The following is a 27374-nucleotide window of genomic DNA, read 5'->3' as shown; positions in this document are numbered from 1 at the left end:
ACAATAGACTAGCGAAATATGCAGGCAGATAAATTAGCACCATGTTTGTTCAATGATACCGTTGTTTGAAAAAAAAAAGCAGATTACTTTTTGACAAAAATTGAAATTTCTGCGAAAAGTGCAAAAATTTTCCAAATCGTCGCAAAAAACAACAAACCCCATACAATTTAAGAAAAGTTATTTTTTCAAGCAGGAACTACACTAGCCAACAATAAAGCTACAACAGATGCTATTAAATTGCCTATGCTTAAACATGAATGAATTGAAACATACCAAGTCCCGCCAAATGAGCACTTTTATTTGCGACTTAGTTTCGAAAAACATTCTTGGTAAAAACACACTACGTTTCAATTGCGTAATCACTACAACACAGCTGCCTGCATCAGCATTTTTTCTTGCATCTTTAGCATCGAGAGCAATGCAGGTCTTAATGAAACCAATATAGATCATGCCGTTTAATTGCGCAGAAACTTTGCAACCAAGTGAATGACTTCTGAAAAAGGCGGTCTAGTACTATAACACAAGCTTTACCTCTTATACAATTAAATCGCGAATCAATTCATAATCGCAGAAAAATAACATAGATTTAGTTCTCTAAAAATCGAAACACACGAACAATAAATTTGATATAAATAGTCAACAAATCATAGCAACTGCGTTTGCATCACAACTGTATCGTACAATTTCTTCCGAATGGTCATGGTCGTTAAATTATATCAAGCGCTAAATTTAAATGACTTATGCAATAAGCCTGATCAATTTAAATTATAGTAGTTATGTTAATAGCGTGGTATTACATCAAATTCGATGAAAAAGTATTCAAAAAACAGTCTGAGTATTTTCAGATTTCTCTGAGCTTTTCGGCCAATCGGGAAAATTGATCATCATGTACAAGCGGTCACAAGACATTCTTGTTTGCTTTCAATGTGGACTGGGCTCAGCTGGTGTTAAGGTCGAACATGCTCAATCGATTTTGAACTTGACGTAGGGGATTTCGACATCCTCGTCGTTCTGTTCGCAGCACAGTTCCAACACCACATACTTCACATGCGACTCCAAAGGCATCTTCAGAATCTCTTCAATTATTGCTTTCACGCTGAAATACAGCAAAAAAAAAGATTTTTGAACATGTTTTAAATAAGGATTTTTCAACCAATAATCTAACCGAATATTGTTTTGATTACTTGGTTTTCCTGGTTGTCTTCCCAAAACGCTGTGTTTGGCGTTTATATTAGTGTTGAGACTCAAATGATCCTACTGGATTTGAAAAAGTTCCATCAAAGCCAATTGTCATTTGAAAATTGACCAGGAAATTGGTTTAAACGAAAAAAAAACATAGGTTTGATGTTTGGCACTTTTTCTAAAGCATATATTTTCCTAAAACGCTTTGATTTTTCAGAATCTTTTGTTTGACACTTTTTTTAAAAGAAGTAACACAATTTGAAACAAAAGATTAATATGTATTTTTATTCCGCTGCAAACCTTACATTAAATTTCCACTTTTGAAACTAAAAGTCATTCACAAGAAGACAGTTTAACCTCGAAAATGAAAAGTGAACGTGAACAAATTTTAACTCATTTTTCTTTAAAAAAAATTGCATGTGGATGACTGGATGCAATTCATGTGCTGCTAACTGACCTCTGTGACTGTCTGGTCTTCTGTTTTGCAGGTGGCATGAAGAAGGAGTAGAGCATGGACACCCCGTAGGATATCATCTGCACCTCCATCTTGTGCTCACTCTCGAAATAGTCCATCAGATGCTTCACTGTCGGCATCTCTGCATGACTCAACTCGAATCTGAAACATCACGTGACACTTTAGTACATCATAAATATCACCTTCTAACTTACTCAACGATGAAAAAACTGCTGGAATTAAAACGAGACTTCCCGATTATCTTTGTATTTTTATAGTTGTCCCAACAACTCGCGATTAAAAGAGATAAAACTATATAAGGGATTGGGTGTTTCTCGGCGTCAACGAAAGCTGGTCAGAAAATTTTCAGTTTTCAGACGAACTCAGCGAAGAAGAAAATCAGTCGATTTTTCATCTTGATAACGAACTCTTCAATAACTTCTCACTCTTCACAGCACAGAAATGGCTGATAAATTTTAGAAGAATCCTACAAGTTAGGGGGTCTATCATTTACGCATAAAAATAGAAAAGAAAAAATAGGTGTGGTCGAAACTTTCTGTGGTACTTGCTTATATTGTTCTATTTGGCTGTAATTCCTCATTTCTGATTTTTCGAAACAAGCCTTGGCTTCGTTTTCATGGTACATTTTTGGTGCACATAGCAGCATATTTAGCAAAACAACGTTTACCTATTTGAAAAAGCAACTTTCTAGCCCAAAAATTGATTTTTATTCAATTTCGCCAAAATGGAAGCAAGAAAGCATTTTTTCAGATAAATGCAAAACCACAGGGATATCGAAACTAAAATGGCTAGCCTGTCCCAAAGAGTCCATTCCGTGTCGTTGTACTTGGTCTTCTTCGGGGGAAGAGGTTCCGAAAATCCAAAATATGGCAGCGCCAAATTCACGAAACTACACTTGTACTTCTCAATATTTGTCTCCCCGTTTACTATCTGAAACATTCACCGCTTTAACTGAAATGCAATCTTAGTTTAGAAAAGTCGGACACACACTGAACATGAATATCACAAGCATAAATAACTGAACTTGTCCGAGTTAGCAACTTGTCTTAAACGCTAAACAACATATGAAGAGTCATACTGTATTTGCATGATAAAACCAATTCTGCCAAGCCGATCTGAGTACCAATTGAGATTAAGCTTCATCAACGGTTTCGTACGTTCGATATCGAAGTAATCGTAATGTTCTTAAAGACTTTGGACTGACTAACCTTGAACAGTTCTAAGCATACGAGTCCACTCATGACAGCAGTGGTTGTAGCGATGGCAGGAATAATTTTACCCGCTATCTTCTTACTCTAAAACAACACCATTTCTTGAAAAGAATTAAACTGTAAAAAAATGGACCCAATGAGTCTATTGCCAATTCTGCTGTCGATGTTTGGGTCAAATTGTCATCTTTTAAACCTTTAAAAAAAGACGTTTCTACCTGCTTCAAGCAGATTCATGGACACAGTCAAAATTCACCTACAAATTAAGTTTGAGACAATTTGTCTTTTTTGTTAAATCTTTTAGTGCTTCAATGGCATACGCTGTTTAAAATGTTATCAACTACTAGTATGAATCCTCACGATCTCGAAATTATCAAACATGATTGAGCAAACTAAAAATTAATCGATTTCTTCTTGACAAAAATGAAAAGTAATTGCAAAAATACATATTTTAAGCGTTTATTGAACTAACCTGGAATTTATCAGCCAACTCAATCGAATAGTTGGTAGCCCGGTTGTTCGAAGCAGCAGTAATGTAGTCTATGTGCCAGTTCAATTCATCATCTTTCTCGAAGTCAATCGCTTTTATATTCAGCTTAGCAGCCGCAGGTCCAGTCACCAAACTCTTACACTCTTCCAATAACGAATCCACTTCATCATCGCCTTCGTTGTTCATGGCGTCCAGTTCCGCGTCGTTCTCCGCAATTCGCACTCCCTCTCTCGCTTTAAAAACAGGAGGCTCCGGCAAGCTACCCAAAATAGATCTAACCTCTTCCAAAGTGTGATCCATGTTAGCCTTGCTCGTTCTGCACTGTTCAAAAGTTCTAATATTGAAATTTTCAGCTCTCAAAAGTGCTGCAGACGCTATGTACTCGATTTGATATTGGTAGGACAAGTCCAACTGCAGTGCTTCGGGACATCTTTTAGGTGGCGACCAGAAATCGGCTCCACTACTCGCCTTCTTGTCAGCGGGGAAGGCAAATAGAAGTTGGGCTATTTGGTTGCGGAATCTCTCCAACCAGCAGCCACGGGCCCACTTCACGCAGTCTTCGAAGGACGAGGGCTTCTCTTGGATGACTCGCTTTAGCTGCACCAGACTTTCTTTCTACAACAGAGTTCAGTTAACCACATGTTATAACAAATCGGTTGATCGCGCAAGTGAAATAAAATATTGAGTAGATGGGAGGCATATAAGGGGACCCGTGCGTGCAACTTGAGGGTAAAGCTACTTTTATCAGTCCATACAAATAGCCCAAAAATGTATTTAACAGAGAAAAAAAAACATTTCTTAACAAAAATGTATTTACCAGAGGAAAAAAAAACAGTTCTTAAGTTGATTTCGTCCTTGGTAGATAAATGGTCTTAATTAAGTAGTGAGTGAGTATCAAAAATGTGAGCAAAGAAAAGCGACCAGCAACAGCGTCATATTGCATAGCAATTTCCTTCAAAATACCGTCAACCTAATGCGGAAATCAAGACAAATACATCACACAGCTGCTTCATTTGAAAAATGGACGGTATGGTTTTTATCATACGTACACATTGTGACGCGGGTTGTTTTTTCAACTTAGCAAACAGTTCGTCCACTTTAGCCGCATCGCCCTTCACGTCTGAGAACTGAGCTGCTGTGAAGAAGGGCGTAGAGAACATGGACTCGAACTCTTCCCTGGCCCACTGGAGGGTGTGGCTGATCTCGTAGGGGAAGTTCTTCAGGGTGCAGATGGGGAATGAGCTCTCCGGGGGGTCCCTGGTGGAGCTGTAGGACTCTGTGATGTCCGGTATGACCACTTGGGTGTTTCCTTTGCTGCCCAGGGTTCCACTCTCCAGAAGGGGCTTGCGGTAGTACACACATCTGCGGTCCATGTATTCACCTGCAAATTGCCGAACACGATTAACATCAAAAGTATCAAAACATGAAAAAAATACGCACATTGTCAAACAAAAAATCTACACGAGCTAAATAAAAACGGAACACTGAGTCATAATTTTAGACGTCCTATAAGAACCTCAAGATACTCAGCAGAAAAAAACGATCCCTATCTTGGCGACAGCTTACGTGCAGCGATGTTGTCCAGTGCATTGGCTACCAAGTCAAGTCCTTCGAAGAAGCTGTCGCCGAACATACCCTCTGTCTCTGGACACACCTTCTCAAACTTGTGCTCTATGTTCAGGTCCGGATTGAATCCCTTGGCTGCTCTAGCCGCACACGCACTCTTTTCCGACTATACAAACATAACAAAATTAGATGAGATTTTCAAAATTGAAGGCGTAACAACAGCATAAACACGCTTTTTAATCAATCAATTCAAGGATTCTTTTCATACAATTTAAATATATTAACTTTATGCTAACAGATCTTACCATATATCTTGAAAATAGCATTAGTACCGCCATGCAATTAATTTGATGCAGGAGCTCTCATGTGCCTGAAAGCGCTGATTTTGTCAAACCTAAAAATTTCCTAAAATCTGCATTTTTTGAAAAACTTATCCCAAATGACTAAATTTTTTCTCAGTGCATGCGAACGTAATGATGAATTTGTACATATCTAGACAAACTGTTGGATTTACTTTGACATCTTCCTTTCTGAAGAGGAACTGGCGATTGAGGTTGGATGTCTCGATCGTGTCCATGTCCGTGATTGTGAGTTTGCCCTTACTGCCTGCAGATATGCCCACCATGGAGAAGTTCTTCAGGTGTTCACACCCTATAGCACCTGCTCCCACTATGAAAGCGTTCATATCTCCCAGTTTGTTTTGCATGTTAGCACCGAAAACTTTGATTTGGCCATCGTAGCGGGTATTTGTCTGAAAGCAACCCAAATATTATTACCAAATCTAAAAGCATAGTCATGTTCGTGTCCCCCTAATTGGCAATTTTAAACAGAAAAATAGTGCAGGGCAGTAGTAGCCACAAGAAAACAAATCCACAGACAGTGGAAAAGTAGGGCAATAGTCGCCACAAGAAAACAAATCCACAGACAGTGGAAAAGTAGGGCAATAGTCGCCACAAGAAAACAAATCCACAGACAGTGGAAAAGTGTCAGTGGACGCAAGGAAAATTACATAATATATTGTAAATAATATTGATAAACTAAAAAAAACATTAGTTTTAAAAACTAAGTTTCGAAACTAAGATAAAACAGATAGCCATAAAGCTCTTTGAATTTCAAGAACAATTTATGATTGAACACTTGCGATTCACAAAGCCACCGAATTGTTCAAAAAAACAACACCCGAAATTTTCAAGTGTTTGTTTCAAACTGAAACTCATTTTGATGAAAACCTGTGGCAAAACAGAAGAACCAGTATTGCATTAGCTTGAAAAACTTCGAATTGAACAACACATTGCGCTACAAAATAATCAGTGGAAAAAAGACCAGTCAAAAAATTTTCTGATAAACTGAGCTGAAAAAATTACTTTTCATCTAAATATAAATCGTAAAAATGGGAAAAACAACAGCTACAAAAACTTCATGGCTGTATCGGACAAATTTCATAAACAGATTTAAAAACAATTAAAATCATTCACCGAGCGGCAACAAAGGCGACAAATTTTGGGTCGAAACCTGTTGAGCCGAAAACAAAACTGTTGTCATAAAAAATTTACGATGTTTTAAAAGCTTTTACGACCCATCCATACTGAAGCACAAATTCTATACAAATAAAATTTGCCCTCGAAATTACGCAACATAAGTTGACTAAGCCGAAATAACAAACTGTTTAAATATTTTTAAGAAAAGAAATTAAGCCAACAAAACCATACCAGATAACCCAAATCTGTGTTGTTCTAAAAAAAAAACGGAAATGATCCGACAGAAACTTGGACGAAAATCAAGAACCCGAAAAAATTGAGAAAAAAAAATAATTACAACCTGAAACAGTCTTTATTGAACTTCTCCTTAAATGATGGTGATTTTATTTAAACTTCAACAATTTGAGCATGTCAGAAGCGATATTTACCAGAAGCGTGTCAGAAGCGATATTTACCATTCCTACTAAAATGACCATTCTGTGAGCAAAGTTATTTACGGGAAAAAAAGTCAAGCTCCCGATAGCAATACTCTTGCTTATCGCAACGGTAATAAACTTAACCCAATTCAACCTGGATCAACGTGTATTTTGTAATTGGAGAGCGTAATTTGCCTTCTTCTAACAAGGGCAATGAGCCAAAACGTAATCGAAAATTTAAAAGATTTTAGAAATCATCTATTTAAAAAGATTTCATGGTCGAAAATGTAAAAATATCACTAACAGAAGCACAATCTTTTTCGGTCATCTTGTCCCAGTCGAGTGGCAAACTCTCGACGGAGTCAAAGTAAAACCACTGGTAAATGGGCATGTACTTCCCAGAGCACGCCTTGATGACCTCCTGAGCAGTGATTCCGCCGATAACTCCATTCATCGGACACACTTGCCCGTCGCACGTGAACGAAAACATGTCCATTAATTTTGTGTCCAACTCTTCGTCCGCGCCAGCTATTTTTGTAGTTAGTGCCAGCAACTCTTTAGAGTCAGCTGCACTATACGCAGCCGGCTTGCGATTCTTCTCGGCCATGAATTTGTCTAAAGCTTGAAAAGCGAAATGCAATTGTCGTGGTGTTGAGAATTTGGCAAAGTCTGCAATGAGAATCTCAGGCTCTTTTACTGCTTCACTATACGGTTTCTGAACAAAGAATTATTGTTACTTCATTTCAAAGTTGTTATGATTATTCGCTAAAGACAAAAAATTTTACTCACAAAATCAACAATTTTAGGCTTTTTCACTTGTGTAGCAATTCCTTTTGTTTTGTAGTCGGAGAACGATGAGGTGTCGCCAATTTTGAAGGTGTAAGGACCTGAAATCAAAAATCATGAAGTTTGAATGATCCGTTTGGTGTAAAAGATAACAAAAGATCACCGTCATGCATCCAATGATGCCTCTACTAACCAGTGACTTCAATTTGGAACTCTTTTCCATTCAATTCACTCATGCCATCTACTTCTTTAAAAGTGATGAAGTCTCCGTCCTCGAATCCGTGTCTGGTCTCGTCCAGACATGTCACCTCTCCCTTCTCTCCTTTAGTCACACTTGCAATCATAGCACTCAGGGGGTCCTCTCCGTTGTGGTCATTCACGACGAAACCCTTTCCGAAATCATTGAAAATCATTCCAAACAGGCCTACAGTCTGAGCAACGATGAACTTGATCTTGTTCTCGTGACAGAAGTCGCCGACTGATCGCAGCTCCTCCTCTCGGCTCTCGGTTAGCACCACTACGTTGAATTGCTTGATGTAGTCGAGACTGAGTTTCTGAGTGAGGCTGCTCACACTCACCTCCGGATTCAGTTCGGCCAGTTTCTCCCAACAGCACTCAGCTCTATTCTTTCCAACATCTAAACAGGTGGGCGGTCTTGCGCGAAATGCCAATCAAAAGACCGGTGGATCGAGGCCAACCATGATCCGTAAGTGATCCTTGGGAAAGAGGCAACATTACCAGGACCAAAAACTCTCAACAGTGGGGAACAACAGCGGTTCGCCGTTAGGAGCTAGACAGCGCGTATGTTAGTAATTTTATCTCGGCTATATCTTCTGAGCCACACACGCTATATTAACATCTCAATCAAGCAGAAAAAAATATATACCGTGCAACAATTTAGAGGGTATCTTTAATACATTTAATTGAAAAGGCTGAAATGCAAACTCCTGAATTTGAGTGAAAGCCGAGAAAATCGATAAAATTCTATGAGCACTATAATTATTTTAATAATTAATTCACAATTTTTAAATCATTTCTTTGCATTCGATATCCATTTTGAACACCAACACTTGGAACACCAACACTTTGAAAATTAGGCTCCTAGAAAGAAGCAATACTTAAAATAAAGCTATCTTGATTGACTAACCCTGTTTAGTTAAATAATACTGAGAGGACAGATCCGACATAGACGCTGCAGTCACATCATGCACCGTGACGGCCCGCACTCCCGCCAAAATCACATTTTTCGCGATCTCCACCCCCAGGCCTCCCATGCCACTGATAAGCACTTTCGTCTTCCTCATTTCCAACATGGCACTTTTGCCCAGAGTGTATAACTGGCGCGAATAGAGATCCTCGTTGATCTTTGGTTCCACGTCCAGGAACTGTTGTCCAGTCGCTGCGGCTCCGTTCTGAACTCCATTTTGAGCTTTTCCTACCGTCATTTTGTTGTTGTTAGCAGATGAAGTTTGTTTGTGTTTCAGTTGGTGAGTGTCTTCTCCGTTAGCGGTGGTCGTCGTGCAGCCGTTCTTTATATCACTGGTAGTAGGAGGGTAGTTGTTCTCGGTTGTCACTTCAGCACTCGTTGGGGTCAACAACGCGACGCCGTTAATCTCTTCGGTAACACACAAGTTCTTCAGTGGAAACTGATCACCTGTTGGAATTGCCTTCTAAATAAATTTTGGCAACATTTTAAACGACACATTTTGAGATAATCGCTCATACATTTTTCAAAAATAATTTAGCTGCTGAAAATGCCAGGGGCTAATACATATACAATCATAGAACACTTATAGAAGGTCTTGACCAAAAAAGAGTTTTTCATTTCAAAATTTAAAAAACGAACTTAACTTTAAAACAAGTGTTTCCAGAACCAGACGAGTCTCTCTACAATTCATTACAATTCCCCGTACAGAAGTTTTTAGACTCATAGTTTTAAACTTTAATCTACTCGTTTTTCTTTAGTCATTACTTCGATTCTAGTCTTCTTATTTCAGGCTAAGAGACTCCGACAAAACTAGAACTGCAAATTAACTTGTAGCAAAGTAAACCCAAGAAATCACATGTAGTGAAGGTCCCTGGACATTTAGGGCAAAAGCGAATAAGAAAAAGTACATACGAACCTTTTAAATCGTACGGCAGTCAAAATTTTTCCTGCTTCAATATCCAAAAGAAGTGGAAAAAAGCGATGGATATACAATTTCTCTTTTATATATATTTTCAGGCTGTGTTAAATACGAAGAATAGTAAAATGGTAAAACAAGCTTTGAATAGAAACTAGCGTACAACTAAGGCAGAGAAGAATGACGACAGTATTTTATTATACCACCACCACGTTTAGCTAAAATGCTACTATCAAGACTAACTATGGGGGTAGATGGCACAGTGTAGGTAAGTAATGTGTGTTTTGGTGCGGTGTTGTTTCTTCAAATAGCAATGACGTTACTTTCGTGATCGAGGTCGCTTGCACAATATTAAATACGTTCACAGCCAAGCAACTGTTAAAACACGAATACCGTCTTTTTACCAACCACCACGTAGCATTTTACGCATTTTGACTTGTTGAAATCACAAATATTACATCATAGTTTCAATTTTTAACACCGCTTGAGAAAGATTCTACTGACGATTGAAGATACAAATTCAGGGTAAATCAAATATTACCTCTCTTTCGACAATCAAATCAACTATCACACAGATTCAGACAGAACTTGGCTCAGGAACCAAGTCTAACCAGAAAAATCTATCAAGTAAAAACAGTTTAGAAGTCGAAACGACACAAAATAGAGCATAACAACGAACATCCTTTGAACTTGTCGCAAACTATAGGAAACTAGTATGACTTAAAAAAGCTTGTAACATTTTTACCGTTTTTCGCGGCTCGAATGGACTCATTGTCCTCGAAATACGTTATATCGCATTTAAAAACTCTCATTAGAAACCTCGAGACGAGTATTTTTTGGTCCGATCATTTGAAAAATGCGGAAGAACTTTGTACTCGGGTGTTTAAGTTTATTTCTTTTTTTTTGTTTTTGTTTTCCACGCAAAATCAAGTACCCCAAATAATCATCGGAATGGGCCGCGTGATATATCATAATAAAGCCCTGTCAAATGTGACTCGAACTACACTAAAAAATTTTGAAAAATTTTTCTGTGTCAAGAAAAACCGGTTCGGAATTATTGATCTCTAATAAAGAGAGCTAGCATGCTTAAATAGCTCATCTATGCTTATTCTAAGCCGTAAAAACTTTGTTTCAGTCAATTACACTTACTTTTTGAGTTTTTTAGCGACATTTTGGGAATAAAAAACTTCTGCAAAAACTTTGAAAACAGCTTGTATAGAAACATTCATTTTCCTCTACACAAGCTGTTTTCCAATTTCTCTTTTTCACTATGACTTTTGAATTTACATAAGGTCTATTTTTTGTGTTTAGATCGTTTTATAACTCCACACCGAAAAAAGAACTAAACTAATTTGAGAAAAAAACTTTTTTTGAGCTTTTTAAGACTATGGTCGGAACATTCTGTGCTACTTGCTCAGTAACTAGCTATCCTCGTTGAAATGGTTTGAGATTTTGTTGTGAGGGGTTGCGGCAAGATTTTCCGGAGTTTTTAGACAAAAAGTCATCAGACTTATTCTGTAAATGAAAAGTGAGGTACAGTGGTGATATAAACTATCTAGACAAAACGCATAAAACTTGAAATTTCAACCGTTTTTTCCATTTTGGAACAACTAAAGATGAAAAATTATTCGGAAAAAACTTACCTGGAACTTTAGCAGAAATGATATGGTGCAATTTGTTTCCCAAAATTTAACCCAACAAATTACAAAATTTGTTCAGGCGATGTTTTGATTATTTTACTTCTAGGGCTTAAGTCGGACCCTTTAAAAATGGAAAAAAGCGACCCCCTAAAACATTGGAGAACCATTGTTTTAGATAATAAAACAAACTTTTGAGTGTTTTTTTTTTGCAAATTGCAAACCAAAACACTTATTGATCTCTAATAAAGAGAGCTAGCATGCTTAAATAGCTCATCTATGCTTATTCTAAGCCGTAAAAACTTTGTTTCAGTCAATTACACTTACTTTTTGAGTTTTTTAGCGACATTTTGGGAATAAAAAACTTCTGCAAAAACTTTGAAAACAGCTTGTATAGAAACATTCATTTTCCTCTACACAAGCTGTTTTCCAATTTCTCTTTTTCACTATGACTTTTGAATTTACATAAGGTCTATTTTTTGTGTTTAGATCGTTTTATAACTCCACACCGAAAAAAGAACTAAACTAATTTGAGAAAAAAAACTTTTTTTGAGCTTTTTTAAGACTATGGTCGGAACATTCTGTGCTACTTGCTCAGTAACTAGCTATCCTCGTTGAAATGGTTTGAGATTTTGTTGTGAGGGGTTGCGGCAAGACTTTCCGGAGTTTTTAGACAAAAAGTCATCAGACTTATTCTGTAAATGAAAAGTGAGGTACAGTGGTGATATAAACTATCTAGACAAAACGCATAAAACTTGAAATTTCAACCGTTTTTTCCATTTTGGAACAACTAAAGATGAAAAATTATTCGGAAAAAACTTACCTGGAACTTTAGCAGAAATGATATGGTGCAATTTGTTTCCCAAAATTTAACCCAACAAATTACAAAATTTGTTCAGGCGATGTTTTGATTATTTTACTTCTAGGGCTTAAGTCGGACCCTTTAAAAATGGAAAAAAGCGACCCCCTAAAACATTGGAGAACCATTGTTTCAGATAATAAAACAAACTTTTGAGTGTTTTTTTTGCAAATTGCAAACCAAAACACTTGTCAAAATCTTCAATAAAAAATTCAGGTCCTTGGTCGGGGAGCATTTTCAGCATGTGTTAGTTGCATACTAAATGTGTTTTTGGTTCCGACCATTTCAAATCATTTCGATCATTTTGTATTCGAGTGAGACTTTTTTTATTTCCTTGCAAAATCAGGTACCACAAATAATCATCGGAATAGGTTGAATGATGTATCATAATAAAGCTTTGAAAAACTGGATTGAAATTTTTTAGTTTTTGTCTAATCTCAATCTAATAAGGTGAGCGTGCATGCCTACAATAGCTTATTTTCATTCCCAAAATGTCGCCAAAAAACTCCAAAGTAACTTTAATTGAGTGAAACAAAGATTTTACGGCTTAAATTAAAGCCGCAAAATCTTTGTTTCACTCAATTTAAGTTATTTTTTGGAGTTTTTCAGCGACAGTTTGGGAATCAGAATAAGCTATTGTAGGCATGCACGCTCACCTCATTAGATTGAGACTAGACAAAAACCAAAAAATTTCAAACCAGTTTTTCAAAGCTTTTTTATGATACATCATTCAACCTATTCCGATGATTATTTGTGGTACCTGATTTTGCATGGAAATAAAAAAAATTCTCACTCGAATACAAGATGATCGAAATTGTTTGAAATGGTCGGAACCAAAAACACAGTTAGTATGCAACTAACACATGCTGAAAATGCTCCCCGACCAAGGACCTGAATTTTTTATTGAAGATTTTGACAAGTGTTTTGGTTTGCAATTTGCAAAAAAACACTCAAAAGTTTGTTTTATTATCTGAAACAATGGTTCTCCAATGTTTTAGGGGGTCGCTTTTTTCCATTTTTAAAGGTGAAATTTAAAACTCACCGTATTTTAAATCAATGAATTATTAATAATAAAAATTTCTCTTCATTTTTTATCTCAATATCTATTGAAATGCATTTTTATGCTTGACATTCTTGGAAAAAAAACTTGAAGAGAACGTCGGTAGACTTCGGGTCTTGATTCAACTATTTAGTGATCAGAGGAATGTGCATTGGTCATTGCACGACGCCGGATACTTGTCGCAAAAAGCATCAATATATATGAAGCCCATTTACAATCGCCAAATCAACATACAAAGCATAAATGAGTAAACTACTTTGGGGGAAAATTGGCTTGTTTAAGAAAACTCAAGTTTTTACACAGAACCAAGCCTCAAAGTAGCAAAAACTTGGCAACGTGTAGGATCCAAATCTGCTACCTACTGCAATAAAGAGATTTTGAGTCTCACGCACTATCCACTCAAGCACCCAAGCTCAACAACCGACAAACACTAGTCACGAATAAAGGAGCTACATATGCTAAAAATTTGCCAATGCGATTCAGCAAAATAGGCACCAATTACAAATAGACTCAATTTTGCATGTAATAATTTGGAATATAACAAACTGAAAGCATCCATAGAAACTCTGCCTGTAACAAACCGCAAAGCATAAAACCACATTATGAATAAATTATGCATATCAAAAATTGCGAGTTTTCATTAGTGTTATGTTGTTTGAAACAAATCACTTTTTTCGGTTCATTTGATGAATTAAAAATGCTCTAAAAAGCTCTAATATTTGCGAACTTAGATAGGAAAAAAAGAAGGTTCGTACTAGTACACTCGCTTCGCAAGTGTAAAGAAGATTATCATCTAAATGAAAATATTAGATATACGAGCGGTCTTGAATTAGATATAATCGAATTAAGTAAAATTAGAGCTCTTCAGTAAACACAACCAGGCATGGCATATATCGGCGCATACTCGAGCAAGATTCGGACTTACTTATAAATCACAGAAAACCCGCGTCACATACCAGAAAATTGTCCAGTGAATCAACAAAGTCAAACTTTTTCTCATATGGAATTTGAATATTACATCTATAGCACTACAAACTCTTGCGCAAATACTCAATTGTTTTTGAAATCTCAAATCTAGATATAACAATTTGCTTTGAAAAATACGGAACAGCTATTTTTGACAAAATTGCTACCATTTACTCCAAATTTTCGGCATTTTTGCATGCTCCGCAAAAAACAGCCCCAATTTGGCTAAAACTTTCCCCGTCGTATAAATTGACATATTACCCCGAAGGTTTTTCCATGCCTAAGGTAGGCTCTTTATATTTTAATATTCTCAACCAATTATATCATTTACTTTCAAGCTGTCACCTAGCCCAGTCTCTCTTAAGTGAGCTATTTTAAGTTATCAATTTAGCTTATTGTAACGTACTAATTGGAACATCCAGCATGCTTCATTTCCATTTGTAATGAAATCTGAGCCGAAGGGAAGTGCCGCTCAGGTGATAATAGCACGAAATACATCGCGCATTACCTCTTCAAATGAAGAAAATCGCAATTTTCACAATTTATAAAAAATGCCTGCAGGTAAAATATTCTCAAAAAAAAATCGGCTAGTTTAAAAGTCGAAACTCGTCCACCCTGAGCACAAAAAAAAACTTAATACACTTAATTTTGCGCATAATTTCAGGCCAAAAATAAGATCCAAAAAAAAATTAGAATACTAAATACAAACTCTAGTCATTAGTAACATGGCAATCAGCCGTCGCGGGATTAACTACGCAGCACCCATCTGCTCTTCAAATTAAAGCAACAACTGGCCAGATCTTCAAATCAAACAAAATAAGTCCTGGCTAAAAGAAAATGACAACATAAATCGTTTACACAATAAAATTGTTCAAGAGTATAATGAAATTAATAAATTCCGCTTTAAAAATTGAGGTCATTTCAACTTTTGATATTGGAGTTTGTATTTTGAGCTCCACCTTTTAAATAAATAGCAAAAGATAGGTTCGAAAAGAAACAAATCAAACAGTAAATGAGCATAAGCAAATTTGAGTTTACATGATTTTGAGAATTAAAAACTTGTTGTGATTTACATCATGTTTTGCAATTACTGCAAAACATATTAGTTTATTTAACTGGTCACTTTATTATGACCTTCATCTGGTCATTCTCTCCGGCGGAGAGAATGATCTCTAATTGTTTTAATGTTTTAACTTACCGACTAATTCATTTTAATTCCATATTCTTTTTATAGTTTTAACTTAGAATTAGCTACAACAAAGTAACATTTTATCATGGCGCAGTCAACTAACGAATCTAACGTGAGAGGAATACCTCCTTTTTGGCAAAACCATACGGTAGACCCTCCCATTCCATGGGAAGATTGAAGTGATCTGTTTCAATTAGCTATAATTGCTAAAGAAAACATAGCTATAGAAAATCTACTCAATCCGTCGGAGAGACAACATCCACTACCACCAAATTTGGAAAACCCACCGGACGTTGAAACAGACGCTCAAAGACGCTTGAGATTGGAGAGAAATACCCAAGAACAAAGACGGTATGACGAAGAAGAAACTGCTTCGATAAAAACTGAAACCAAGAAATTCAGCGGAATGCGAATAGAAGAAGCAGACAAGAAATTACGTTCGGTTTTATATCTGGCACTGGGTAATGAAGGAAAAAGGATCTTTGGACAAAAATTTACCAAGGTGAAAGTTCTGCAAATTTCTTTTAAGGAATTCTGGGAGTTCTTAGCGATTGCATTCGTAAGAAAAACAAATGTCACATTTTAACGACATAAACTATTAAATAGAAAGCAACGAGAAAGAAAATCCCTTGAACAATTTTGGGGTGCCTTAGCCGAAATGGCCAAAAAGTGCGACATATCCGCAGGAGAAGAAGAGTGGATAAGAGACATTTTCATAAATAATATGAAAAACTACGACATTCAAAGGAAATTGTTAACAGAAACCCTCCCTCCACGCGAAGCACTAAATGTCGCACTCATAGATGAAAAAGGAATTTTAAACCACCTGAAACTAACAAATAATTTTAAATCCAACGGATCATCCGTACACAGACCAAGTAACCACTTTAACGTCAAAAGAGAACCAACCCTTAACATCGAAAAGAGTAACAACTGTATGAAGTGCGGCGGTGTATTCTCGAAAGGTCATTTAGCAGTTTGCCCAGCAAAGGACACGACTTGTACTTCTTGTAAATTCAAAGGACATTTCACTAGACTTTGTAAATCTCGTCGCAAAAATGTAAACATTGTAAATACCCAAATTGTAGATAACACAGAGTTTAATCAGTCGGATATTCCGGATGTAAATACTGACCTCATCGATAGAGAATTTTGTGGTGTAATAAACGCATGGTCAGAATCTGGACAAAGTGAAAATGACGATTATTCTGTACTAAATGTAACTACGATTTTCGATAACGACGGAAAAGAATTAAAGAAATTATTGAACATTGGACTCGGAAAAGAAAACCAAGTAATTTTAAACATTCAAGTGGATTCAGCAAGCCCGGTGAGCTTCCTTAAGAAAAACGTACTTCACGAATTAAAGTTACGAGACCCTTACTTGAAAATCTATCCAGTGGATAAATCAACTAGAGACCTAAACTGTGGATTCACAGATAATGCCATAAACATTACTGGAAAGGTGAAGCTTCCGATATTTTCAAACGGCTGGTCAGACAACGATTGTCAATTCTTCTCAACCGAGGGACACGAGAGAAATATCCTAGGGAATGACAACCTTCCAAAAGTGGGGATAGAAGTCTCTCAGAAACACTTTCCACATTTCCAGACTAACAAACAGTGTAAGTCAATAAATTCCATCTCTCAATCAAACCAGGATAGGGAAATTTTAAATATAACAAAATCTTTCAAAAATTTATTCCTTCGGATTGGAAAAATAAAGAATCAAATGAAAATCACCCATTTTCACGAACCCTTAAAACCAATACAACTAAAGGGAAGACGAGTTCCCCTTCATTTACTGGACGCGGTAAAGTCTGAATTAAATAGACTAAAGGCGGAAGGACATATCAAAAAACTAGAAAACTGCGACGAAGACAGATTTATTAGTCCAATTGTCATTACTTGTAAAAAAGATAAATCCATCAAATTAGCCTTAGACTCCAAGGTCATAAACAAACAGATTTACAAGAACAAATATCAAATGCCAAACATCCACGAACTGGTAGACAATGTCGCGGCACAAATTACTAATGATTCCGTTGGAGAAGTGTGGTTTACAAACTTAGACCTGAAAAACGCGTACAGTCAATTAGCATTAGATAAATTCACTAGTAACCAATGTAACTTCAGTATCGTTGGTGGCGACATTACGGGTACTTACCAATTTTTAACTGGTTTTTACGGCTTAGGGGACATGCCTAACGAATTTCAAAGAGTAATGGACTCTACATTAGGTTCAATCCCATTTACCAATTGTTATTTGGATGACATTTTAATCGCTTCCAAAGGATCCTTCTTAGATCACAAGAATATCGTGTTAAAAATTTTATCAACTCTCGACGAATATAATTTCGCGGTGAAATGGTCAAAATGTAAATTCTTTCAAAAAGAAATAGAATGGTTGGGATTCAAAATCTCTAAATCTGGTATTACGCCATTATTCGACAAATCGAAAGCCATAAAAGACTTACCTATTCCGAAGAATTTGAAAGAACTACGTTCGTTTTTTGGTTCTACAAACCAATACATAAAGTTTGTCCCAAACTTAGCATCCTTAGGAAGTCCACTTCGACCCCTTTTAAATAAGAAATCATTATTCCAATGGAACGACGACCATACAAAAGCGTTTGAAAAAATTAAAGAGGAAATCGTAAACCTAACAGAGAATACCCATTTCGACGTGAAACCTAAAACTAGAAAAAAAACAGACGCTTCTCATAACGGACTTGGGGCCTCGCTTGAACAACTCCACGGGAACGATTGGAAAACAACCTCATTCGCTTCACGCTTTTTAAACCCTCACGAGTCTAAATATTCTACGAACGAGCTCGAACTTCTAGGGGTTGTATGGGCCGTCGAACATTATAAAAACTATCTTTACGGATCAGATTTCGAAGTAATTACCGACCATAAAGCTTTATTATCCGCGTTATCACCAAATCACGGGAATAAAAACTACCACAGTAGATTAACAAGATGGGTAGACAGATTATTACCTTTTAATTTCTCTATCAAACACATTGCAGGAAAAGACATGGGTTTCACTGACCTTATTTCAAGAATCCCATCAGGAAAAGCCCTTCCAATATCACACTACGACGAAGAATTCGTAGTAGCAAACATTAATAAGATTAATAAATCATTAAATCCGCCGGAGAAACTTAGAACTACCTGCTCAGCCATTGGTTTTAATCTGGAAAATTCCGATTATGCTTTATTACGTAATTACCTAATAGCAGCAGTGTTAAAACTCATTAATTCGTCTTTTCCAATTTGCTCATTTAATCACAAAAGAACAGAATTTTGTACTTCAAATTGCATTCCAACGGATTATTCGAATACAAATACTAATTATTTCAATTTCTAATTCCGCATTTCTTTATTTTTAATCCCTAATTGTAGTTTAATTAATTCACCTGTAGATAAAAAAATTGTAGATACTGTTAATATGAATAATAAGAATATTGTAATTAATCCCACCACTTCCGGTATTTCCGTAGATTTAGACTTTCAACTTTTACCAGACCACGCTAATCTCGTTAAAAAATACCGTGAAAACTTGAAGTTGCCGGATCGACCCTTGGATTTAAATATTTTATTTAATGCCAAGTTAGTAGCTCTCTTGACAGAAGACGATCCCATGTTAAGCCCAATTGTTAAAGCACTTCAAAATAAGGTGGAGAAGATTAATGCAAATTCTCCGTATTTCAAACATTTTACCCGAGACCTGCATGAATCCGACGGATTACTTTATATGGACGGTAAACTTGTTATCCCATTTACTCTACGAAACGCAATGATGAAGACCTTACACGAAACTCACCCGGGTCAATTTGGAATGAAATACTTGGCCCAATACATCTGGTGGCCTCATATTAACAGGCAAATCTACTTCCACGGAAAAAATTGTTCAGAATGTACATCGGCGGGTAAGAATTTGAAAACTGTCATTCCTAAGTCACAAATTAGTGAACTTCCTCCACTATCGGAACCGAATGAAGAACTAAATTTACATTTCGCGGGTCCTTTGGATTCTTACTGGGGGTCAAAGAAATACATTTTACTTTGTATTGACAGATTTTTTAAATTCCCGTCGGCAAAAATTACATCTTCCACTTCTTCAAAAACAGTCATAGAATTTTTACAAGATTACATATTCTTACACGGGATACCTTATTCTATAAGGGTAGATCACGCTACTTGCTTCACTTGTCAAGACTTCAAATCATTCTGCGATTCCAACAACATCAAAATAATCTTTTGTACAGTAGGCGACCACCGTTCCAACGGATTGGTCGAAAAATTAGTATACACCATGAAAATTAAACTACTGGCTATTTCAAAAGAACATGATAAAAGCACTCTACAGAATGCCGTTTCAAAAATCATCTGGAATTTACGTTCTACTTATCAATCAAAAATTAAATGTTCACCCTTCGAGATACACTATAACAGAAAACCAAATACCATTTGGAAACAATTAGCATCCGGTAAACCCTCCTTTGGAATTTTAGACAAAGGGAAATCAATACTGTCTAAGGAACGAGCTAAGGATTGGAATGCAGATGACAGACTAGAGGACGGCTACAAGGACGACTTGATAGCCAAGAAGAACCAGAACCCGACCGAAAAAGGCTATGACACGGACTATGCTTCTTCCTCGAAAATCACCTCCAATAGACTACCAATCAAAAGTCCATTCAAAGGTAAAATCCTTCGGAAATCCAACGGCAATATAAATCGAGACTGTTTCTATAAGGAACTAAATAAAAGAATTATAAATTCTTCTACTTCGACTGTAAAGTTATCCGACGGAAAAATAATTCGAAAATCCGATATCGCGATTCCGATTTATACCTCAAATAAAATCAGACCTTTTAAAGGAAACATTTCATTCCCGTATTTTCCTAATGCTAATGTTGAAGTAGGTCAGAAACAGAAAGGACCATCACGGAAACCAAGATCAAGAAAGCCAACCAAAAGAACGGCAAGACAGTTGAACCCGACCACTTCAGACAACCTAACTAGGACATACGTATCAGGGTCTTCACACAAACATACCAGAAGACAAACACATCACGCAAAGAAGTCTACAACACCCCCAGGTTACCTCGCTTCGGATGAATCCATGATAATTCCTTCGGATATTTCGGACACTAGCGAATGGGAATGGATAGCGGGCGGTTTTCCTTGTAGAGACGTAGCCAGGGAACGCTTTATTTCTGACCTAAATACACCTCATGTCTCAATCAAAAATAATCCTAATTCTGCTATAACACGTCCAGAAATAAAATCTGAGGTTTTAGAAAACTACATCGACCCTAACAGCGAACAACCTACAGAACAACCAAACGAGTGTCCAATAAGCATAATACCCGCCGGCAGAACACCTAGTACAGCGGAACAGAAAACGGTGACCCAGGGAGGGGACAACGACAATTCGGAGCATCAAAACGGACAAGATGAGTGTAATCTAACGGATAACAACTCGGTTACAGACTTCCCAGTCTACGAGATTAACGACTCATCCGACGAGTGCACTGTACTTACCGATCCTACTACTAAATCCGGTAAAATTACCCCTACCATCCGTCGTTCTGGTAGAAATGTAGGCCCACCAAAATTTTATGGCAAACGTTATTTTATTGATGCAGTAGATAACATACAAGAAACATCCGGTTCGGCGACCGATCCAATCGTGATTGAAATTGAAGAACCACATACGTCAGACAATAAGACGACTCCGGCGGAGCCAATCGTTCTTGACTCAAGTTCACCATCTTCGAACCAAATATCAACCTCATCAACGGACGAATCACTAAGGATGGAACTGGAAAATTTTGGGGATCATTCTGATCTAGATAGTGAACTTTTCAACAAGGAACTCGAAAACTTTTTAAACGATTATAAATCTTTGTAAACAATTTGCTATACATATCCCAGTCACTTGTCATTTCAAAGAGCTCATACTACCCTATAATCGGTGCTATCCTCAGATATCAAAAGTTCTTCAGTAATTTCGTATACGCTACCAAAAGGAAAAGCGATCCTTCGGATAAACCGTCAGTAAAAGGAAAACAAAAGAAAGTGGTGCTCTAAATTTCCCTAATCCGACCTGCCTTTAGTTGGTATAACTCAAACCAGTTATTTCCACCCATAACTCGGTGATAATTTTTTTCTTCCATCTCGAATTCTTTAAACCCAGCTCATATCCGTCGGAATCCGGATAATTAATTCACAATTCTAGTTTTGAATTTAATCATATAGTGGCGCTTCTGTTTAATGTCATCTCCTTATTTATGGCGCTTGATTTCCTCTCTTTTCCTAGTCTTTAAAGGAAAAACTTACTGCAATTTGGCAGTTGGTGTATCTAAAAGCATTACTTCACACATAAAACCCGGCGACATCTATTGCATACTTCAATTTTATTAAAATTCATCTCATATCCGTCGGAATCCGGATAATCAATTCTCAGTTTAGTTTTCGAATTTAACCACTTAGTGGCGCTCCAGTTAATGTCAATTCCTTATTACAGCACTTAATTTCTTTCTTTCCTAGTCCTAAAGGGGGAGAAAGGAGTCAGACTTAGTTAGTTATGGTGCTTATTTTACTCATAATTTAAAAAATTTTTCCTGCTTAGGGGAATGTTGTGATTTACATCATGTTTTGCAATTACTGCAAAACATATTAGTTTATTTAACTGGTCACTTTATTATGACCTTCATCTGGTCATTCTCTCCTGCGGAGAGAATGATCTCTCATTGTTTTAATGTTTTAACTTACCGACTAATTCATTTTAATTCCATATTCTTTTTATGGTTTTAACTTAGAATTAGCTACAACAAAGTAACATTTTATCAAAACTTTTTACACAGAAGCCTTGACCTTGATTTAAAATAAACTTTCAATTGAAAATTTTCTCCTGGGTGACAACCAACGCAATGGAAATTATTTAAATTAATTTCATGGCTCTTTTTCCTTACTTCCTTACTCCCCCCCCCCCTACAAAATTTTTAAAATAAAAAATTGGTTCACAACCGATTGTTATGAAAATTGGCATACGGACTACTTAGGCCATGGCAAACATATTTAGTATTCCTGGTAGAACACTCGTTACACCATAAAATTGATGCTCGTGTGAGGTGGGGGGGGGGGGGGGGGGGAGGTAGGGAGGAGGAAAAAGAGCTGTTTTCACTTGACCAGCTTCACGTACGTGGCAGTTGGAGAAAGTGTCTTCTTGCTCTTCTAGTTTCCGTTTTTTCTCAGGTTGAATCAGACAATTGGAAGACATCTACAAACTCTCATCCATCCCTCTAAAAACTTAAAACATTAAAATTGAAAGACATTAAACGCATGAAGTAAATTTTTTATCACTTACACCAATTATTGGTATTTGCTGACTAGAAACATCCGGCATATTAACCATTATAATCCGGTAGGTAATCAGGTCAAAATTATCATGATAACAAAATATGTATCAAGTATCTTTCATCACGTCGTCCAGTCAAAAAAATTTCAGGTGTGTATTATCGGAACATATAACAATTGTGCCATGCGATCAAAAATGGCGGTTAACGAGTTTGGCACTTAACGGAAAGATACTTAAGTAGAAAGAATTTATTGACGGAGAAGGTCACATCTCGATCGAAGTTTCTAATTTGCAAATTTAAACTGACCATGCGACGGCCAATTTCATTAATGGCGTTTTCTCTGGCAAAAAAAAACAACACTCTCCTCGCCCCCGTGCTCGTTTACCCCACAATTTAAGACTATTTCAAGTAAATAGCGCAATTATACAATCTTTTAGCAGGTTCAAAATTCAAATCTTTCTTCAAAAGACACGTTTTGTCTGCAAAGGTGGAAACTCAATTTATTTTCTTCAAAATTGACCTGCTGTTTTGCTTGCACATCGAAAGTTATGTGGACAGGTGGAAATTCAAATTTTTTTTCCTCAAAACTGACGTGTTGTCCGCGAATGAAGAAGTATCGGGTATCGGAATCAGAGTGAAAATGAGATGAAAGATAGGACAAATACTGAGCTGAAAATTAGATTGGCAAAAAGGGGACAAAGTGAACTGTATACAGTCTTTTAGGTTGTTCAAAATTCAAATCTTTCTTCTTCAAAATACGTTTTGCTTGCAAATCGAAAGTTGAATACAGGTGGAAATTCATTTTTTTTGTCTTCAAAAGAAGGACGTATTGCTTTTTTTTTTGCAAATTGAAAATTATCCAAAAAGGTGGAAACTCAAATTTTTCTTATCCAAACATCAGGTCTTGTCTGCGAATGAAAAAGTATTGGAATCAGAGTGAAAAAGAGATGAAAGATAGGACAAATACTGAGCTGAAAATTAGATTGGCAAAGAGGGGACAAATTACTACAGCAAACCGGAAGGAGAGGAGAGCAAATGGATGATACATTATCAGAAGCTTAAAACTGTTTGGTTTTTTTCCGCTTCGTTTCTCGTGGCCAGCGGAGTAATGAACTCAACAATTCTTCCACCATCGTTTCACGTTGATGTAACAGTCGCCTACTTCGGTCACATATGAGGTTTAAGAAAAATAGGCCCTATAACCATTGGCTCAAGAGTCAGGGACATTATCTCTTGTGTTTTTCTACCTAAACAACGGTCGGAGCCAATTCGGTTCGCTTGTGTAACATTCGCCCAAATACTACACAGCGACGGAGCGTAGAAAAAGTACCTATTAACGACTGGCAGGCGTCAGTTACTTTAATCCTACTCGTTTTTCACCGTCTCGACCTTGCCAGTTGATTTTCTGGTCTGTTTAGGGCTAAGTAAAAAGTTACTATTTTTAGGCCATCAGTCAAACGACTTTTGATCAGCTTTCGTTTGCATGCGGACACAACCACATAGCTGAGTCTCGGATCATCAGACTACGTGATTGCTATTAAAAACACGGCTCCAACAACCTATTTTAATATGTTTTTGTGTGACAGTTTGTGACATTCGACCAGAATGGCTAAAATGCAATTTATGCAGACTTCGAATTTTTAGCAGTAAGCCTTCCGGATTGGTGGTTATTAAAAACTAAGAACGTTATTGGAACGATAGGCCAAACGGTGAGGGCTGGAATATTCTAGTATTTTAAAATTTCAAAAATTCGAATTATGACGTCATATTTCTGAGAAACGTCAGAAACGGCCATTTTGACAGAAAACGAGAGAGAAAACACAACAACATTAGTTGCGCTGACGATAACAACGATAATCGTGATTGAAAAACAGCAGCAGATTGCAGGAATAGCAGAGAACGTTCCGAGTTGCAACTATTGTGCTGCTACAATAGTTGCAAGGCCGTTGCGAACAACGGTGAAGGGTAAGAAACCAGCCTTCCGGATTAGGAAGAAATCAAGATTAACGAGCTTGATTCAGCGGATTCAAGAATCTGGAAGGGTCTCGGGACTGAAACTTTTATTGACTCGAGTAAACTTTTAGCTTCCTGTCATGTCCTGACTTGAATTTAATTGATATCTGGATTCATTTTGATAAGCATGAGAAGCTAGGAGTTGGGGGAAAGGGTTGATCCATCTTCGATGGAGATGATGATTTTTATCTACTGAACAAAACAATAGTAATATAATAAGTAGTAGCCCTGTTTTTAGGAGTGACCTCGTGGTCTGGGGATACTGAGACCCAGCCATGAGCTCACTTTTTTTGCATGTAATCTAGTTAATTTGAGTGTTTTGACCGAAGCCGAAAGCAGTAACGTTTTTGTCGACCCGATGTTAGAAAAGACCACCGAAAAGTACTGGCTTGGTAGAGACGGTGAAAAGCATGCAAAGCTCTGTTTAGACGCTATCCAGTCGTCTTAAGACTTAGTTTTAATTTCCGTCGATATGTATCTTCCGGGCGAATATTACATGTATGTTTTTATGGCGCTCCTGGGTGTTATTCTTTTTTAACATCATGACCGGCAGAACCGTTAACGAGCACTCCCCGCCGAGCGGATGCTCACATTAACGCCCTTAATAGGCCTAAACCGCCGGGGTGGAAGGGTAGTTCGGAACGCGGAAGCCTTCCGGATTACCGTGAATAGTTTTTTAACCTAGTTAAGACCGAAAATTCATGAACCAGGAAGGGTGGGGGGAATCGCGAACCCCTCGTCCCCTGAGTGGTTTGTGACCAAAAACACTTAAAGATATAAGTAAAACCAAACAAAAAGTAGTATAGTACCCAAGAAAAACAAAAAACATAAAAAAAACCGAAAAAACCAAAAACAGTAAAAAAGTAGAAAATCAGTAGAAATCATCCCCCCAGACAAGATGTGATCCGACCCCCCCGTTTGTTGTTGATAGATATATTGTTGTTACAGGCATTTATATCAGTCAGGATTGTTACGATCAGTTTTGTAGCCCGTTTGTGAGGCTTGTACTGTAGGGTTATTTGAGCATTTAAGCACGTTAATGATAAATTGCGCTCAATCCGGAGGGGTCAGCTGATTTGCGCTCAATTCGGAAGGGTCTTGGGAGAAGACTGATCCGGCAAGCAGTACAAGGAGCAGCAAGAAGAGGCTCAACGACAACAACAATCGACTGTTGGGTATCGTTAACAAGTTTTGTATCCCTTTTGCTACAAAAATTAAGATAGTAATCTGTGGGGGGCTCGACAGTGCTGCACTGTAGTGACCCTTCACCGAACTGCGAATATCTGAGTTAAGCACCTTAATTCGGATATTAAACAAACCTGGAGGGGTATAATATTACTAATCTTATTACTTATATAGCCTATATCAATAGTCTTATATCGTTTTTTGGTGAAAAACAACGAAAACAGACCGGTTTTTAGGGTCAAAATAGCGATATTTTGATCCCCCCACAAGTCGCGATTTTTGAGATATCGATATTTTTTGAAACGGAAAAAAGCGCTAAGTTAGTGTGTTACATTGTAACTGCACTACCATAATAGATAGAACCGGTTAAGTTAATTTCGAAGGTGGTTGGACTATTTTGGTACCGAAAACTGAAATTTCGTGATTTTTGAGAAAACGGAACACTATAAATTCAGAAAATTTTTTGAAATTTTTGGGTTAGGACAGTAAAAATAGGTTTTCGAACAACGTCCACTAGTGAATGTACAAGTTTTAAAACCCGCTACCCGAAAGCCTTCCGGGTTGCAGAGAAATCGAACTTAACGTGTTTGATTTGGTGGATTCATCAATCCGGAGGGGTCCAGGTAGCAAAGTTTTTCGCAAATTTTTTCTACAAAAGCATTTTAGATCGGGTCTTTTGCATTGAAATAAAAGAGTATAGGCCTTTTGAGCTCGGATCAATAATTTTTAGGTCGAAAGGACCAGATTTGCGGAAAATGTTAGGCGGAACCTATAAGAGAGAAAATTTTTGAGTTTGGAAAAAAGACGTTTTGCTTAATAACTTTGGAACTACTGAGCATATCGAGTTGATCTTGGTACCAATAGATCAGAAATTAGCTGAGCTTATTGATAGGGTTAGAAATTTTTCGGAAAAATAAGCGTGAAAATTTTTTGAAATTGTTTTTAGCAAATTCCTCAATTTGGAAGGGTACACCCTTCACGTTTTATAATTTTTTTTAGAAAAGCCCTTATACCCCTACCAAAAGGTAATAGCGGTTGAATAAAGTAACTTTAGGCCGTTCTAGACACACAAGGGCTAAAGGCACAGCAAAAGCTTAATCGAGCCGAAGTTAGGCCAGCGATAAGACCCTTCACCGTTAGTGTGAATTGTCAAATAGGAGGCTTAACTTCAATCCGGAAGGGTCTAGGAAGGTAGTACATACCCTTCCCAATTAATTGAAAGAGCATAATTGCATCGGAGAACGTATCCGGAGGGGTATAGGTTGAAAAAAGAAATCTCCGAAAAGCTACTTTTACAAAACCGGAGGGCCCCCAGTCCGGAGGGGTCAAAGATTTTTCAAGTTAGGAGGGGTCCGAATCCGGAGG

General features: G+C 37.2%; 2 protein-coding genes across 2 annotated transcripts in view; both read right to left on the bottom strand.

Annotated features, from left to right (window-relative positions):
• LOC134857202 (dual specificity mitogen-activated protein kinase kinase 1-like) overlaps nucleotides 1-27374 on the bottom strand; it is a 321712-nt gene that overhangs the window by 179375 nt on the left and 114963 nt on the right. The window lies entirely within an intron of this gene.
• Nucleotides 605-22762, bottom strand: LOC134851848 (ubiquitin-like modifier-activating enzyme 1). Its single transcript, XM_063868122.1, has 13 exons — nucleotides 22655-22762; nucleotides 8749-9271; nucleotides 7795-8238; nucleotides 7605-7702; nucleotides 7120-7530; nucleotides 5436-5672; nucleotides 4922-5087; nucleotides 4405-4736; nucleotides 3338-3970; nucleotides 2866-2952; nucleotides 2451-2587; nucleotides 1640-1798; nucleotides 605-1096 (listed from the first exon to the last, which is right to left on the bottom strand). Exons 1-13 carry the CDS (start codon nucleotides 22730-22732, stop codon nucleotides 964-966), a joined length of 3438 nt encoding a protein of 1145 aa, XP_063724192.1. The 5' UTR covers nucleotides 22733-22762; the 3' UTR covers nucleotides 605-963.

Source organism: Symsagittifera roscoffensis, chromosome 1 (assembly GCF_963678635.1).
Source record: "Symsagittifera roscoffensis chromosome 1, txSymRosc1.1, whole genome shotgun sequence".
NCBI classification, from domain to species: Eukaryota; Metazoa; Xenacoelomorpha; order Acoela; family Convolutidae; genus Symsagittifera; species Symsagittifera roscoffensis.
This window is presented reverse-complemented; position numbering and strand designations above follow the sequence as displayed.

Bases quoted from the DNA above. Each gene is read 5' to 3' on its own strand.
- LOC134851848 (XM_063868122.1), bottom strand. From the start codon at position 22,732: ATGTCTTCCAATTGTCTGATTCAACCTGAGAAAAAACGGAAACTAGAA. The intron at 7,703-7,794 runs GTTAGTAGAGGC...TTTTGATTTCAG, and splicing joins GTTCCAAATTGAAGTCACTG to GTCCTTACACCTTCAAAATT. The intron at 5,088-5,435 runs GTAAATCCAACA...ATGTTTGTATAG, and splicing joins TCAGAAAGGAAGATGTCAAA to TCGGAAAAGAGTGCGTGTGC.